The following is an 18,647-nucleotide window of genomic DNA, read 5'->3' on the forward strand; positions in this document are numbered from 1 at the left end:
CGCAGTCACTCGCCGCTATCCGGAACGCTAGAAAGAAAAAAAGAAAACGCTAGAAACACCAACTAATCTGAGCAAGGATGACCATGAAAGCAACCGACTTGTTGTAAAGACCCCTCTGGTACACTAATGTCCTTCGCTGAGGAAGTATAGACTATCTTTTCAGGCCTACTTGTGATTCCAAACCAGACCCACCCCACGTTGTTGAATGTTCTCTGAAATGGCCTAGCAAACCACTCACTTGTACCATTACTAGGACAGAGAAGGAATAAAACAGCATGCACCACCTGGCATCGGCCAAGGTGCCTGATTCAGACACAAAATTATTCTCAACCCAGTTGCCCTTGCGAAGTCATCCTCCTGAACATGTGGGATTGATATAAAATTTGGGAGAACTGTCACACTGACTAGAGGAGAAACAGCCTGCTGGAATCATACTTGCAGAATCATCCCTGACAGATGATATACCAGACTCCAATATCAGAATCCCTGGTACATATTGTACCAACAGCAGGACAGACTCACCTGAGATGATGGCACAGTTGTATACAGATGGAAGGGAGTAGCCCATAGGGTCCTCACCATTGACTCCAGACCCCATGAAATCTCATGGCATCAGGTCAAACATAGATAAGGAAACCACTTGATTATCTTGTATTCCGTTGATGAATCAGTACTTTTCTATGTTTAATAACACTTAGAAGAAATACAGAAAGTAGCGAGGGCACAGAATGTACTCAGTGGTGGAGGGTTTCAGTGTCCATCATTGAGTGGCTTGGCAACACCACTGCAGACAACGTGGCTGAGTCCTGAAGAGTCTTTAGCAAGAGGTGAGTGAATCAACATGCTGGATAAACTTCCTTGATCTTGTCCTCACCAATTTATCTGTAGCAGGTCATTCAGTACATGATAGCATTAGTAGAAGTGATTCCTGCACAAGGGTGAAACAAAGTCCTGTCTTCACATGGAGGACACCCTCCATTACAGTTCCAGCAAGCTAGATTCCTATGGCACTGTCTGTGTGGAGTTTGTACGTTCTCTGTGACTGCGTGGGTTTCCTCTGTGTGCTCCAGTTTCTACCGACAACTCAAGGACACCTAAGTAAGTAGTCCGCCACTGTAAGTTGCCCCTTGTTTGTAGGTGAGTTGATGGGAATGTGGGAAAGTGTAAATGTGTGCTTGATGGCTGGCACAGACCTGACGGACTACAGAGCAAGTTTCTTTAATCAGAGTCATAGAGTGATACAACATGGAATCACCCACTGGCCCAATGAGACCATGCTGATCATCAAGCATCCTGCTGAAGGCAAGGCTGAAGCATTTTCAACCATGTTCAGCCTGGTTGAAAAGATGATACAACTTGGCTTCCAGTTGAAGATCCCAACAGACTCTAGCCAATCCAATTCACTCATGATATCAAGAAATGGCTGAGAGCACTCGGTGCAGCAAAGGCTGCAGGACCAGACAGCTTTCCAGCTGCATTACTGAAGATCTATGCTTCCAGAATGAGCTGTGCCTCTAGCCAAGCTTTTCTAGTACAGTTACAACACATGCACCTATTTGACAGTGCCCTAAAACCTCCATTCACAAATAGTAGAACAAATTCAGTCTACCTAATTACTGCCGAATCCATTTACTCTCAATCAACAGCAAAGTGATGGAAGCTGTCATCAACATTGCTATCAAGTAGCACTTACTCACCAATAACCTACTTACCAACGCTCAGCTTTACCAGGACCGCTCAGCTTTACCAGGACCACTCAGCTCCAGACCACATCAAAACTTTGCTCTAAACATCGACCAGAGATGAATTCCAGACGGACTGCGAGAATGATGGTGCTTGACATCAGCAGCACTTGACTGAGTGTGACATCTAGGGGCCCTGGTAAAACTGAAGTCACTGGGCATCAAACAGAGGGGAATGATACTGGGTGTGGGGGTTGTAACCAGAAGGAGAGTGAAAGAAGCACAGGGAGTGTGGGTTACCTGAATTTGAACCACTGGGTTGTTAAATCATTTTAACTCCTGAGAGAAAAGGAAAGAAGGCAAAAGTTGATTTTTGATTAAAGTGGACATAGTTATACAATGATGAAATAATACCAATAGAATAGGGAAAATATGTTTTTGAAAAGCTGATGGCTATGAGGCATTCAATCAGGTCAGCTACAACTGCACAGTAATTGCTGGTCTGTATATAAAAAAAAATTTCCCTGATGTATCCAGATTGGAAGCGATCTTATGATGCTAGTAAGTTTTAAAGGTGACTCTTTCGCTCATTGCAGTTTGTTTTCTGTTCTCTTTTAGCAAGTATTTGGTCTCTGCTAGCTGGTTTTGAATCATAGCATTATTTTTAATACTTATCCCTAAAGACCACTGTAATACTCTGCATCATACCATCCTAAGGTGCACTTGCTGTTCAGAATATTCCTATCATAGAACCTCTCTCAATGGAAGATTCACAGGGTGATATCAGTGCACCTTGCATTTCCTTATGCTTCATTTAAGGCTAACATATCTGTTAGCTTAATTCTAATTTTCTAAATAGCCTTTTGAGTAGAGACTTCATATTCACCATCATATACAGTGTATAAATGCATGTATTACTCATCAAAATATTTCTAATTGAGGCCTGTGGAAACATTTAGTCTTTTTGAAAGATAGAAAAAGATGATCTGCAGATAACAATGTTCACACTTTTAGCTAGTGCTCTACAGAAATGCATTTGATATGATCTTATATTAGGTCTGAGAAAGTACGAAATGTTTACTTGGAAAATTACAAAGGTGGTTTACAAAGAAGAAGGTGTGATTAAAGTGGTTTTACAAATCTATATATTTATTAGTTTAGTGACTTAAAGCATACAATAATGTCCTGTTTGAAGATTAACCAACAGCAAAGGAAGTGCCAAACAACCGGAAAGCTCAGTCTATTTCCTGTTGAAATTAAAGGCTAGAGTTTTCATTTGTGGTTTCCCTTTTTGTTTTGAAAAAAGGGATATTTGGTGTTTTTGCATTGCATGAACAAGTATTTTGTGGTAATGGTCCAAAACTTATCATTTACTAATTAGAAGGTAATCCTCTGAATTCTACTGCTAGAACTTAATTTACTGTAATGACATATGGTAGATGCAATTTAATGCAGAAAAGTGTAGAGTGATGCACTTTGAGAGAAACAACAAGGAACAGCAATATGTGTTGTTGTTTTGAAGGGGTTGCAATGGCAGCGTGACCTGAGTCACAAATCATTGAAAAGGGCAGAGCACGTATTTTGTTTGAGAAACACAAAGTCACAGACAAAGAAGCTAACTATGTGTGTAACCATCCTTATTTGGATTAATCCTATTAGAAATATTCAGTTTATTCTACCCATCTGTCCCCCACTTTCTCTTCTACTGAAAACTAACTTCCTCCCTCTCTTTCCCAGTCCAGACAAAAGTTCCCGAATCTGAAACATTAACTATTTCTCTTTCCACAGATGCTGTCTGACCTGCTGAGTGTTTCTAGCTTTTTCTGGTTTTATTTTGGGATTCTTTTATCAGAACAGGGAAAGAGAAAAATGAGTTGGTTTAAAATTGTTGAGAAGGTTGAGGAAGGATAGATAGAAGGAAAAGGGAATATTTCTGATCGGATGAGGTCAGGATTGCCTGGGTGAAATGCTGTTGAGGGAAGTTAGAGAGAGAGAGAGAGAGAGAAAACAAACCAACGTACATGCAAAAGCTGTGAAATGCAGGCTGGAGCTGTTGCAGAGAACTGACACCAAAGGAAAAATGTTGGGAATGTTCAGGAGGTTAGAGACAGGATTTATGGGCATATGGAGAAGCATAGGCTGATTAGGGACCGTCAGCATGGCTTTGTGAGGGGCAGGTCATGCCTCACGAGCCTGATTGAATTCTTTGAGGATGTGACGAAGCACATTGATGAAAGTAGAGCAGTGGATGTGGTGTACGTGGATTTTAATAATGCATTTGATAAGGTTCCTCATGGAAGGCTCATTCAGAAGGCATGCGATCCAGGGAAACTTGACTGTGTGGATTCAAGATTGGCTCGCCCATAGAAGGCAGAGGGTGGTGGTAGATGGATGTATTCTGCATGGAGGTCAGTAACCAGTGGTGTTCTGCAGGGATCTGTTCTGGGACCCCTGTTCTTTGTGATTTTTATAAATGACTTGGATGAGGATGTGGACGGGTGGGTTAGTAAGTCTGCTGATAACATGAAGGTTGGTGGTGTTGTGGATAGTGTAGAAGGTTGCTGTAGGTTACAGCAGGATATTGATAGGATGTGGAGCTGGGCTGAGAAATGGCAGATGGAGTTCAACTCTGAAAAGTATGAAGTGATACACTTTGGAAGATCGAATTTGAAGGCAGAATACAAGGTTAATGGCAGGACTCTTAGCAGTGTGGAGGAACAGAAGGATCTTGGGGTCCATGTCCATAGATCCCTCAAGTTTGCCACGCAGGTCGATAGGGTTGTTAAGAAGGCGTATAGTGTGTTGGCCTTCATTAGTCGGGGTATTGAGTTCAAGAGCCACGAGGTGATGTTGCAGCTCTATAAAACTCTGGTTAGATCACACTTATAGGAAGGGTGTGGAAGCTTTAGAGAAGGTGCAGAGGAAATTTACCAGGATGCTACCTGGATTGGAGAGCATGTCTTATGAGGATAGGTTGAGTGAGCTAGGGCTTTTCTCTTTGGAGAGAAGGAGGATGAGAGGTGACTTGATAGAGGTGTACAAGATGATAAGAGACATAGATCGAGTGGGCAGTCAGAGACTTTTTCCCAGGGTGAAAATGGCTAACATGAGGGGGCATAATTTTAAGGTGATTGGAAGAAGGTATAAGGGGGATGTCAGAGGTAAGTTTTTTTACACAGAGAGTGGTGGGTGCGTGGGACGCACTGCCAGCAGAGGTTGTGGAGGCAGATACATTAGGGACATTTAAGAGACTCTTAGACACATGAATGATAGAAAAATGGAGGGCTACGTGGGAGGGAAGGGTTAGGTAGATCTTAGAGCAGGACAAAATGTTGGCACAACATCGTGGGCTGAAGGGCCTGTACTGTGCTGTAATATTCTACATTAGTAAGTTTCTGTGGTGAGAAAAAACTGAGTTAATATTACAGAAGGATAACTTTACAGCAGAACTGGCAATTCTGATACAAACGGAGAAAGCAAATGAGCTGAAATTGTTGAATTCAATATTGTGTCCTGAAGGATTCGAAGTACCCAGGCAGAAGATGAAGTGACACTCTTCAATTTTACTTTGTGCTTTGTTGGGACAGTGCAGAAGCCCAAAGATAGATAGATTAGAGCAGGAGTAAGATGGAGAATTGAAATGACAAATAACTAGAAGTGCAGGGTCACCCATTTGGACCGAATAGAATGGTCGCCCAATTTGTGTTTGGTCTCTCCACTCTAGAGAAGATTCTCTGCTCCGCATATTTGGGTTCATGGATTGTGGGGGGGTGGGGGAGGATGACATAAATTAGCAATCGTTGCATCTCCTGCAGATGCATGGGAAGATGCAGTGGGAAGGAGTGATGGCAATGGAAGAGTGGACTAGGGAGTCACAAAGGCTCCTTTGGAATGCTTGAAGAGGAAGGGAGAGCAAGTTGCATCTGTTGGTAGAATCTTGTTCAAGGTGGCGAAAATTGCAAAGGATGATCCTAAGGATACGGAGGCTGATGGATTGGAAAGTCAGAGAGAGGGGCAACTCTATCCTTGCTCTGGCTGGAGGAAAGTTGGGTGAGACCAGAGATGCAGAAAGTAGATGAGATCTGGGCAGGGGCTCTATCAACTAAGGGGGAAGGGTGTGGTGACTGTGACCTAGTCACAAGGGACTGAAACTGATAAATGCAAAACCGTCTTTATTGAACACAAACAGGTCTTCTGGGGAATCGATTTCTCTTCTGACACTCAACAGATCAGTAATGTTTTATACTTTTTAAGCACAAAGAAAACAGTAAACAAGTACCGTTTCAATGGCTATAATTACTTGCTTAACTTTAACATTTTGAGTTTAAACAGATAACTGTGCACAACTACATATTTATAATGGGAGCACAGCTCAACTGGCAGAACCCCTTTGAATATCAAATACTGGTGGCTGGATTGAAGGGTTCTGAGCACAAAAGATTAAACAAAATATATGACTTTTGTTACAGTATTGAGGATTGGCTCCCTGGATAAACAAACTGACAGATTATTAAGTAACGGAACAGACGTGTGTATTAACAAACTGTGTATTAAATGGCAGGAATATGTCTTTAGTGATTTGTTAATACAGGAGATGGCCACTAACTGCCTCCCCTGATCTCATCATGAGGGTTTCAATGAGGGCCCATTAACTTAAACATTATTTTATTGTCTTCCCCTGAGTAGTTACTTTGGTGCAGAATCAGAATGTCCCACGCCCAATGATTGCATTCGATGGCCTTAAAGTATCCGTGGAAGTTAAATTATGAACAGTTTTTTTTGAAGACTGATTCTCATTTGAATTAACTAGCTGCTCCCCCTAGAGCTGCTCCCCTTCATAACTCCTGAAAAATATCCCAAATATTCCCGAACAAAGGGAAGACCTAGTTAAGGAAAAGGAAGACATCTCACCTATATAAGATGTCTTACCATCAGAGCAGGTAAGTCAAAAACAAAGGAACAGGGAGAATGGAATATAGTCCATATGGGAAGTCGGGTGGGAAGAAGTCAAGATAACTGGGAGTCTGTTAGCTTGTAATGGAGTGCTTGTCACTAACCTGTCCCCAGAGATAAAGACCCAGAATGGGTAGGGAAGTGGCAGAGGTGAATCATGCAAACGTTAGAACAAGATTGAACTTAGCAGCAAAGGTAATATAGCTTTTGGGTTCTGTATTTGTACAGGAAGCAGCATGTTACAGTTGTCAATATATTGAAAAAGTTGTTGAGGACCAGAGCCGGAGGAAGACTGAAACAAGGAATATTCCATGTATCCCATGAAAAGGCAGGCAGAACTTGGACTATGCAATTCCCTTAGATCTGGAAAAAGTGAGTGAATTTGAAGGAGAGTTATTCAAAGTGAGAACATTTTCAGTCAGGCAAATGAGTGTGTTGATGGAGGGAAGCTGGTGGGGCCTTTAGTTCAAGGACGAGGCAGTGCACTCTTAAGCCATCCTGTCATGGGTTGGATGTGGAGGGTTTGTATGTTGATGGAGATGATGAACAATTGGGGCGAGGAAATTGTAAGCCATTAAAATGGCATCTAGGTTTAATGGTAGCTTGTAGTGTGAAGTGAAATCTCATAGTTACATAGCTCTGCTTTTGAAATTACCATGTTATTTTGAGAGAACGGTGTTGAAGATTACAATATAATTTGATTGCTTTTCAAAAATAAATTGAATAGTAAAGTTAATGGTGAAATATATTCTTGTAAATTAGTTACAGCAAAAGAGGAAATAGTGTTGTCACAGTCTCCTGATTTATACTTCAGTGTTGAAATGTTCTTATGAAAATATTTTCCATTTAGTAAAATGAACTTTCTGTTGCAGTCTCCAGTTGCCTAAAGCCTGTCATTTGGATATGTTTCATACTTAGAGCAATTTTAAGATTTCATAGAAATGATTGGAAAGATTCCCTGTTTAAGTGAAAGCATTGCCCAGAAATTAATAGGGAACCCAAAGGCAGCATTAAAATCAGCTGCTACATTTTTATACCATCAGTGGTATAAGACAACAAATAAAATGTACTTTTTCTGCCTTCTTTCCTGCCTGCCTGTAGGAAAATGATTCAGTGAAGACTTCCAGTGTACAATATATTGGTTAAATGCAAACCATTAAAGCATTTACTAAGACAAGTTTATATGGGCTGCCCAGTTTTGAGGAATTCTATTATTTTTACTCATTCTTTTAGCTTAAAGTCCTTGTCTGTAACTAGTTTAGGATAATAGATGAAATAATTTCACCATAGTTGCAAATCTTGTGGCCGAGGTAAAAAAAAACTTGCCAGAAGTGACGCCAAGGCTTTGTAAGGGTGTAGAGGAGATTTACTAGATTTGTACCAGGGATAAAAGACTTCATTTATACAGAATCATGGAAAGGTGTGGTGGATGAAGAAGTCTTTGGCCCATCATGGCTGGCACTTCTTCACAATTCCTGTTTATTATCTCATGTATTTATCCAATACTCATGGAGAGATCTGAGCAATGGTAGCTTTCTGCCATGGCATGTAGAAAATTAGAGACAGATTTGAGAGAGATGTTGGAAACCTTGATGGGATATGATAAAGTAAATAAAGATAATTTTGTTTCAATGCAGAAGGGTCAATAACCAGAGGGGAGAGCTTTAAACAAATTAATAAAGCAATCAATGGGGCATATGGAGAAACATTTTCACTTAATAGATTTATATGACCTGGAATGCAGTGTCTGCAAAAGTAATGGAAGCAGATTCAGTAATACCTTTCAAACGGTAATTGAATACGTATTTGAAGATGAAATTTACTGGGCTAAGGCAAAAGAGCACTAAAGTAGGACTATTTAAATAGCTCTTTTTAAAAGCCTTGGCATTTAAGTGCTAAATCATTCTATTATGCTATGATCGTCAGCATTCATGTTGAACTGGTGCACTTCCCTTTTAAATAAAAGAAATGTAAAGAATACTTCCTTTCTTTATAAAACTTCATTCTTCCTTAATTGGGTAGGAAGAGCAAAATTTGACCTATGAGTATCCACCAGTTTAACGTAATTTCAGTTTCATATTAATACTACAAAATGTTAGAAATACTTGGTGCATTAGGCAGTATTTGAGGAAAAAGAATTAACATTTCAGGTCTATGGTCTTTCATCAGAACTCTGAACTAGTTGATCAGAACCAGATTTCATGAAAAGTCATCAACATAAAGCATTAGCTCTTATTTTTTCCTGAAATGCTGCCTACTCACTGAGTAGTTGCACTATTTTCTGTCATTACTTAAAATTTTCAGGGTTTTTGTATTCAGAATAAGTAAATTTAGGCCTGTTGTCAAAAAAATTCTCAAATGCAAGTATGACCTCTGAAAAGAGTTAGATAACACATTAAGCTAATTAGAGAACCAATTGAATGCTCCTCTATGGGGGCTCCTTAGGTTGAAGTTAAGGTGGCCAAATGGACTTCTTGTTTACAACTATCTGGTAGTGAAATAGCCTGTTGCCAGGAATTTGTCTGAAGTTTGTCTTTCGCATTAACACGTACTCTTTTCCAGCAAATTTATTTGGTTTCTATTGTTGCCAGAGGAGATTTTTGGTTGTCAGTCCTGTATCTAAGGACAACATGGGAAGATACAACAGACTAATGAGTGGCTGAAGGGTTGGTGCAGGGGGCAGTGGTTCAGATTTGTGGATCATTAGGATCTCTTCTGGGGTAGGTATGACCTGTACGAAAGGAATGGGTTACACCCGAACTGGAGAGGGACCAATGTCCTTGCAGGCAGGTTTTCTAGAGCTGTTGGGGAGGGTTTAAACTAGGTTGGCAGGGGGATGGGAACTGGAGTGTAACATTAGAAGATGGATCAGTTGGTGTAGAAGTAGGTGTGATGTGTACAGAGAAGGTGAGGAAGGATAGGCAGGGGACGGGGCATAAATGCAATCAGTTAGGTGGGTTGAAATGTGTTTACCTTAATGCGAGAAGTGTTAAGAATAAGGGTGATGAACTTAGTGCATGGAATTACAATGTGGCCATTACAGAGACTTGGCTGTCGCAAGGGCAGGAATGGCTGCTTGAGGTTTTGGAGTTTGGATTTTTCAAAATGGATAGAGAAGGGGGGGTAGAAGGAGTCATGGGGGGGTGTGGCATTGCTAATCAGGGATAATATCACAGCTGTAGGAAGGGAGGACATCATAGAAGGATTATCTATTGAGTCAGTGTGGGTGGAAGTCAGAAACAGGAAGGGAGTGATCACTCTATTACTCTATAGGCCCCCAATTAGCCGCCAGGACACTGAGGAGCAGATAAGTATGCAGATTTTGGAAAGATGCAAAAATAAAAGGGTTTTGTCATAGGTGTCTTTGACTTCCCTAATATTGTTTGGCACCTCCTTAGTGCAAAAGGTTTAGATGGGGCAGACTTTGTTATATGTGTACAAGAATGATTCCTGACACAGTATATAGACAGGCTGACTAGAGGAGAGGCGATGCTGGATCTGGTATCAGGCAATGAACCTGGTCAGGTGAAAGACCTCTCGGTGGGTGAGGATTTCGGGGATAGTGACCACAACTCTCTGACCTTTAGCATAGCCATGGACAAAGATAGGAGCAGACATGACATGAGAAGGCCTTGGCAAGTAGGGTTAAGGAAAACCCTAAGGCATTCTACACATATTTGAGGAACAAGAGCATGACTAGGGTGAGGGAGGACCACTCAGAGATAAGGGGGGGGGAGGGGAAATGTATCTGGAGGTGGGGGAGGTCCTAAATGAATATTTTGCTTCAGTGTTCACTAGGGAGAGGGGCTGAGATGAATGTGAGATTAGCGTAGCACAGGCAAATGTGTTGGACCATGTTGCGGTGAAGAAAGAAGCAGTGTTGAAACTACTAAGAAGCATTAGGACAGATAAGTGCCTGGGGTTGGACAGGATATACCCTAGGTTACTATGGGAAGCAAGGGAAGAGATTGCTGGAGCGTTAAAATGATCTTTGAGTCCTCTCTGGCCACAGGAATGGTACCAGAGGATTGGAGGATGGCAAATGTCATTCCATTGTTTAAGAAAGGTAAAAGGGATAATCCCAGGAATTATAGACCAGTGAGTTTTACATCAGTGGTGAGCAAACTATTGGAGAGGATTCTTAGGGACAGGATTTATGAGCATTTGGAGAAGCATAGTCTTAATCAGGATAATCAACATGGTTTTGTGAAGGGCGGGTCATGCCTCACAAGCCTAATAGAGTTTTTTGAGGAAGTGACAAGACAAATTGATGAAGGTAGTGCGGAGGATGTGGTATATATGGATTTTAGCAAGGCATTTGACAAGGTTCCCCATGGTAGGCTCGTTCAGAAAGTCATGAGGTATGGGATCCATGGAGAGCTGGCTGTGTGGATTTGAAATTGGCTTGCCCACAGAAGGCAGAGGGTGGTTGTAGAAGGCGAGTATTCAACCTGGAGGAGAGTGACAAGTGGTGTTCCACGGGGATCTGTTCTGGGACCCCTGCTCTTTATGATTTTTATAAATGATTTGGATGAGAAAGTGGAAGGATGGGTTGGTAAGTTTGCAGATGACACAAAGGTTAGTGGAGTAGTAGGCAGTGAAGAAGGTTGTCGTAGGTTGCTGCGGGATTTAGACAGGATGCAGAACTGAGCAGAGAAGTAGCATATGGAGTGCAATCCAGAGAAGTGCAAAGTGATACATTTTGGGAGAATGAACTTGAAGGCAGAGTACGTGGTTAAGGGCAGGATTCTTAGCATTGTGGAGGAACAGAGAGATCTTGGGGTCCAAGTTCATAGATCCCTCAAATTTGCCATGCAAGTGGATAGGGCGGTTAAGAAGGAGTATGCTTTGCTGGCCTTCATTAGCTGGGGGATTGAGTTCAAGAGCTGAGAGATAATGTTGCAGCTCTATAAGACTCTGGTTAGTCCATACTTAGAATATTATGTTTGGTTCTGGTCACCACATGATAGGAAGGATGTGGAAGCTTTGGAGAGGGTGCAGAGGAGATTTACATGGATGCCACCTGGGTTGGAGAGCATGTCTTATGAGGAGAGGTTGAGCGAGTTAGGGCATTTCTCTTTTGAGCAATGGAGGATGAGAGGAGACTTGATGGAGGTATATAAAATTATGAGAGGGATGGACAGGGTGGACAGCCAGCATCTTTTCACCAAGGTTGCAATGGCCAATACTAGAGGTCACCCATTTAAGGTGCATGGAGGAAAGTTCAGGGGAGATGTCAGAGGTAGGTTTTTTTTTACACAGAGAGTAGTGGGTGCCTGGAATGCACTGCCAGGGGTGATGGTAGGGGCTGATACGATAGGGTAATTTAAGATACTCTTAGATAGGCACATGGATGAAAGAACAATAGCGGGTTATGGGAGGTGAAGTAAAGAGGGGGATAGATTGAATGGGCATAAGGTTTATATAGGGCAGCTCAGGATAGTGGGCCGAAGGGCACATACTGTGCTGTATTGTTCAATGTTCTGTGGCATAATGTATATGCCATCAGTTAGTGTATTGTTTTTAACCAGTGATCTGTTCTGACTACAATGTTGGTATTCTCATGCAACATACAAAGAAATACATCTTTCCATTCTGGGGTGAAAGCCTTGAATAGCAAGGTATCTGAAGAACTCTTTAATAGTTGGTATTTCAAGTTATGCCATTTGTTCTTTTGCAGGTCAATGCTTATGTTCTTAACATTATGTCAACCTTACACAGCGGTGGAAGTTGAGGTAAGATTATACAAATCTGCTTGCATTGATTAAAATTTGTGTTGAGTAAACTTCTCAGAGGAGAAAAAAGAATGAGAGGAGATACAATCAAGATGTTTGAAAAGCTGAAAGATGTTTGATAATTCTCATGCAAAAAGGTTAACTTGGCAACAGAGCACACTGACTTGGATAAGTGATTTAGTGATTTCAGAAGTGGCTTTTGACATGAAAATGACTTTTTGAAAGTGCAGTAATGCACAGATTTGTTAAAATTTTAAGCTGCAAGAATTCCCTGATTATTGCTTCCATATTCAAGAAAGTGTAAAAGTGCACAGCTTTGTAGAGAAGTGGATATTTTTAAGGGGATCGTGGACTCTTCTCAGAAGAATGGAACGTAAATAATCAATTATAATGCCAGCCTTGTGTATGCGATTGTTTTTTAAAAAAAATAAAATTCCTGCCAAAATTGAACTAGAAATTAAGAAAAGGTGTAATTCCTGCCAATCTGAGCCAAAGCTTAGTAAAGAAATTGTAATTTGAAAAGAAGAATGAAGAACATTATCTAGACTGTAATACAAATTGCTTCTGGTTATTATAAGTTCACTTTTCCTGTTTGTTTTTAAACTGGGTAATTCTGAGCAATTAGTGTGGATTTCAATGAAATAAATGTCAATATCTGGTGACATGAAAGTGACCACCTGACTTTATGTCTCTTCACTCTATAAGCTAAAAGTTATAAATAATCAGAAAATAAAGGATGAATTTTACCATCCCCTTCATACGAGATCCTCATACAGATCGACTGGCATTTTAAATCTGGTTTCTCCTGCCAGGTCAGATTCTGTGCTGCAACTTAATGATGAGATGTAGGAGTTAAGCTGAGCCAAGCCTCACAACCGCACTGGGGGTCATTTCCTGCCCACTCCGGGGCATGCCCTTCCATCCTAAGATAAAGCAAGATTTATGTTCCACATCCTCTCAGAATTGAAACAGGATTCCACCACCACAGACAATTAGTGACAACACTATCATTATCCTGGACATATCTACATTATTCTGTTTAACATAGTCTTGACTAACTTATTGATCAAAATCCTTAAATGGAATGCTTTTCAATAAATCCAGGATGGGATCTTATTTATGAGTTTAGTCATAAATTATGGGGCCATTCTTATTCGTTGTCTTTATCAGCTGCTCCTTCCAATTTTGTTGCCTTTATTTACTGTTTTAAATGCACTTTTACAGATTGTAATAGAATGTGAAAAACTCAGTATTGTTGCAGAAATATTTTAAAGGGGCAATTGTAACAAGCATAATTTTGTATTATTAACTGTGGCTTAATTAAAAAATGATTAGGTTGTATACATTTTTCAATCAATGTGCAGAGCATTGATGACGCTGTTGGAAAACTGAAATTTTCCCATACACCTGTATAGTGATCAGCATTCCAGGTAATCAAGACTGAAAATTAAAGAGAAAGCAAAGAGCAGGTGCAATTGGGAGAGAAAACTCGGGAATGAGTACATTGGAGGGAAAGCCCAAATGCTGGTAAAGTGAACAGACTTGGAGCAACAGTATTAAAATGAAAAATGCTTCACTGGAGTTACTCAATGCATTGGGCTGCTTGTCTGGGGCTAACCATGCCATACTGAAGAGAGTTGAATTGCCTCCATCTGATCATGTTCATACAAGTATAATACAGACTTTGATCTCCACATCTCCTTGGTTTATAAAGGGCTAAGGTAACCAGAGGTGTTTCAATTGCAGGCTCCACCGGCCCTTCCACCTCCTGCTGCTGCTTGTTCTCTAATAACCAGAATAAAGTGAGCAACCTGATTCCCATCTTTGGATACAGGAAGTCATTCCTAAAACTTCTTGACCATTGTACAGCATTCTGCCTCATAAACACATTTAGCAATTTTGCAGTCAAAATTCCAAAATACAGAAAGTTATTTAGCAAATGATTCCAGCAATAAGAAGTGAACGCCCTTTTTGCTCTAAGCAAAAATGCCAGTTTTGCTTAGCCTTTTCACTGGTTATTGTGCAATTCTAATTGACTTTCATAAATTGTTACTATGTTGGGTGGTTCAAGTTATTCAATGCAGGATGTGAAAACAATTATAATAGGTACAATTTTATTAACTCCCCCACCCACTCACACACAATGTTCATCATATGTGTGCTTATAATGAAAATTCCTTGCTTTATTATAAATTTTGTACAATTAATTGAGTGAGTAATTGGATATTTGTTGTGAAATGCATCTATTTTATTTCCTGTCCAGTCATCCAGGCACTTAAGACTACTTTTTTCAAAATAAAACTTAATTGCTGAGTTTGCACTTGATGCGCCTCAAAAGAAAGAACATGTATATAATTATTCTTCACAAAATCAAGATGAGAAAGCTGTTGCAAAGTAGTTTTGAAACATAGTCACTGGGTAATAAAACAAGGCAACTAATTTGCATGTAACATTATCCAATGAATGGCAATGAGGTATATATTGACTATAATATTGGGAAATCCTCCTTTGACTGATATCATGACATCATTTAAATCCATTTGAGAGGGTGAACAGGACCTCAGATTAACATGCCATCAGAAAGATGGTACTTCTGACAGTGTAGCATTCCCTTGGTATCAAGTGACAGCATTGATTATGTGATAACGTTTTTAATAGGCCTTGAACAACACACATTCTAACTGTCTTGCTCGAACTGCACAAAAGCCATGCAAATGCACAGTTATTTTTATTTTTTTCTATGTCTCTGTTCAAATTATTTAGCAGAAGCCATGCACTTAAATGTTTATTCAATAATCTGTTTTTGTATTCGTACATAATTTTACTTTTTGATGTAGGCATTATGCACAATTTCTGAATTATTGGCTCAAAGTGTGGTGTTGCCTTTTGGCTATCACTATAATAATCCTTGATTACGTGCAGGTAATTCAGTTGTACAGCTCTAGTTTAATGTATAGTTGCTAAATAGTTATTTTAGTCTATTCTCTGAATGCTTTATCCCTCTTTGAATTAAGTGATGTAAAACTACCATAATGAACTTTTGCAGTTTTTGCCTGTATATGTGCCAAATGCTGAAGAACAGTGTGATCCCTTCCTGTATGGCAACAGAGTGCGTAGTATTATGGCAATGTAAGTGGCTTGCTTCTGCTTGTTTTTCTATACTTAACATTTTTGGGGGATTTATTTGGTGTTTCTTCTCGGAGGTTATTTCACTTTTTCTGTAATGAGAAAATATAGGACCACAAAAAGTGACTGTTAACGTTTCAGTTACCCCCTCGTATTTTCATAGTTTGAGCATGGTTATCAGTATTCTATTTGAAATAACTTGAATGGTGTTAATCAACATATAATATGATGGGAGAACAATAGCCTTTGTATCCAGTTGTGAATATCTTTTAAGGCATGTAAAAATCAGGGTATTATTAATTTTGATTCCTCTGTTATATTATCCTTCATTATTTCTGTAGAGAATTAGATGTGCCAATGACAGATCACACATTTGAAGATTGCAGATTGATGATTTCGGCAGGTGAACTGACTTTGCCGATGGAAGCTGGCTTGGTGGAATTTACCAAAATTAGCAAAAAACTCAAGTATGTAAATCCTAACTTTTATGGGGTAGTTTAGATGCTTGATTCAGGTTTAAAGTTGAATTTTTAAATAAGAATACAAATCTTCTGATTGCAAACTTTTTTTCAAGGAATTGCTGAACCAATGAATGCAGTTTTTTGCTATGTTGAAACAATTTTTTCAACTCTTTTCATGTTCTGACAAAATGTAAAAGTAATTCATCTCTTCATTATTAAACATCAGGCATTAGCTCCCAGAAACCTATGATAAAGATATATAAATGGAACAGCAATAGAATAAATGGAAAAGTGATCCTGGCAATTCCTGTCTGCTGCTGGGAAGGCATTTTGGTGAGCCCTGGTGCTTGTAGATTGAACAATTGTGAAGAAATTCTCTGCCATCACATCAAAGAACGGTTGAGGGAAAGCAAAATGTGAAATGAGTGGAGCGAAATATTCAGAGAGCAAGCTTTCAGTAATGAGTGAAAAATAAGTCTGCATCTCAGGCCAAGACGTGAAGTAAACTAATTTTATGGTTAAACGGATTTTGGTTATGTTGGGCTTATTTTAATTTCATTTTAAATAAAAACAGCTAAATAAATTTCATTTCCCCAGTAATGAAAATAACACATTACAAGGTACAGCAGGAATATGAAGAAAGTATTTATTTTACACAGAACCTGTGTGTAAATATGGGTTGAGAGTCCCCTGGTCTGTTGTGTAACTTATGTGTGTGTACTTTTAATCCAACTAGCTGATTCTGGGTCTTCTTATCTGTTCAAATGTAATTGAAGGAGGAGAAGGATCAGAGGAGAAAAGGTACTCCATATATAATGAAAGATCAATGAGCTGAAATGTTAACTCTGTTTTCCTCTCCACACGTTTCCTGAATTGTTACGTAATTCCAGCTACTGCATGAAGTTACCTCTTACATATTTTCTCTCTGTGGAGTGGCAATGTTTACTTTGTACGTCAGGTCCAATTTTTCATTTCAGTGTTCATCAAGCAGGCAATGGACAGGGAAACTGCAGTGTCCAGCTGAACCCCAAATTATTTTTGCAATTGGACATAGCTGACAACATTATTCTGAGGAATTTAGTGTCCTCTTTGCAAAGATGAGTGAAATCACCACGGACCTGGCAGTAGTGAGAATTTTGTGGAATCGGAACTGTTCATTTTTCTGGTGATCCTTCTGTATGCTGAGCAGAGAGAAAATGATGTCTGCTAGTGGAATTTCATTGAAAGTGATGGAAGTTAGGGAAGGTGGATGTGGATATTGGTAGGGTGAAAGCTGAAGAAGGAGGGAAACCCCTCCTTGCTCTGGCAGGCAAGAAAGAAGATGAGTGAAAGTGTGGGAAAAGCCAATTGTGATGCAAGGGCATCCAGCTGTAACATTAACTCAATTTTTCTCTTTCCACAGTTAGTGCCTGATCTCCTGGATATTTCCAGCCTACTCTTCTGTTTCATATTTCTAACACTTGCTGTGTTTTGCCCCTCACAATTCCAGCTTGTTCTTTTCGTTTTTATTCTCTCTCTAATTGCCCTCACTCACCTACTAATTAAATGGCTCAGAAAGCATTTTGTCACCTGGACAACCTTGGTCTCCACCCTATTATTAGATATTCCATTTGTTCTCTCCACCATCACCCTCTCCACAATTCAAAACACTCTTGTTTTCTTACTTCTCTAATCTGATGAGGGTTTGCAGTCCTGAAAATTTTAATCTGTTTCATCTCTTCGTTAGAACGCTGCCTGACCTGCTGAGCATTTCCACATTTTATATTTCTCTCTGATAGCAATTTTTGTTGGAACAATAAATACAGAAAAAGGCTGATCGTATGAATTCTATCTCAGAACTCGTAGCTTTTAATTTTTGTTTCTCATTTTTTTCCTGTTGTTACTATGTTACCTGCCCATGGAATTTTGATGACCAGACATACGCGGTGATAAAGAACCAGCCCTTTGAAACTCTTGGCTTTTAAAATTTCGTATTCAACTACTTTGTTTTTACAAAGTACAATAATTTGTTTTTCTGTTGCAGTCTGAAATGGGACAATGTAAGAAAACAACTGGATGGTTTTGCTGCAATTGCCAGTAAATCCAAAGGGGGAAGGATTGGTATTGAAGAATTTGCAGAACATTTGAAACTGCCAATCTCACCTGCACTGAAGGAGGTGTTTCATCTTTTTGATCGAGTAGGTGTTTACTTACCTTTAAAATATTGATTATAATTCAAGAGTAATTAAGCAGTTTAAATAATTAGATTATTATGTGCAGTAGGAGTTAAATTGGAAATAAAATTTTTAATATGATTCAATCATGGTGACAGTTTATCCATAAAATGCATGTTAAAATGATACTTGTAGCATAACTATGTTCTTCTTGCAATACTCTAATTTTATAAACAATTTCATATACAACTATATTCCAGATATAGTTTAGATCTATGCAAGTGATTCATTAGATTGTAATGTCACATACATTTATCACCTCAATTGGCCAGAATTTTAAGTCAGATAATATTTAATAGATAGTAAGTTTGATCATGTGTTTTTATTTCATTGTAGAATGGTGATGGCACCATAGATTTCAGAGAATACGTAATTGGTCTGGTGATTCTTTGTAGTCCTGCCAACACAGAGGAAACCGTTCAGTTTGCATTTAAGGTAAAAGTAGTACTAATATTTCCACGCTGTAAGATTGAACAA

The 18,647-nt window shown here is 39.4% G+C and overlaps 1 protein-coding gene across 1 annotated transcript in view; it reads left to right on the forward strand.

Annotated features, from left to right (window-relative positions):
* The window catches only part of lpcat2 (lysophosphatidylcholine acyltransferase 2), a 54,693-nt gene that overhangs the window by 25,086 nt on the left and 10,960 nt on the right, over nucleotides 1–18,647 (forward strand). The window contains exons 8-12 of the mRNA XM_052028650.1: nucleotides 12,316–12,370; nucleotides 15,417–15,499; nucleotides 15,838–15,963; nucleotides 17,981–18,134; nucleotides 18,507–18,605. Coding sequence (XP_051884610.1) covers nucleotides 12,316–12,370; nucleotides 15,417–15,499; nucleotides 15,838–15,963; nucleotides 17,981–18,134; nucleotides 18,507–18,605 — 517 coding nt within the window. The remainder of the gene's footprint in view (nucleotides 1–12,315; nucleotides 12,371–15,416; nucleotides 15,500–15,837; nucleotides 15,964–17,980; nucleotides 18,135–18,506; nucleotides 18,606–18,647) is intronic.

The sequence above is a fragment of the Pristis pectinata genome, chromosome 13 (assembly GCF_009764475.1).
Source record: "Pristis pectinata isolate sPriPec2 chromosome 13, sPriPec2.1.pri, whole genome shotgun sequence".
Lineage (NCBI taxonomy): Eukaryota > Metazoa > Chordata > Chondrichthyes > Rhinopristiformes > Pristidae > Pristis > Pristis pectinata.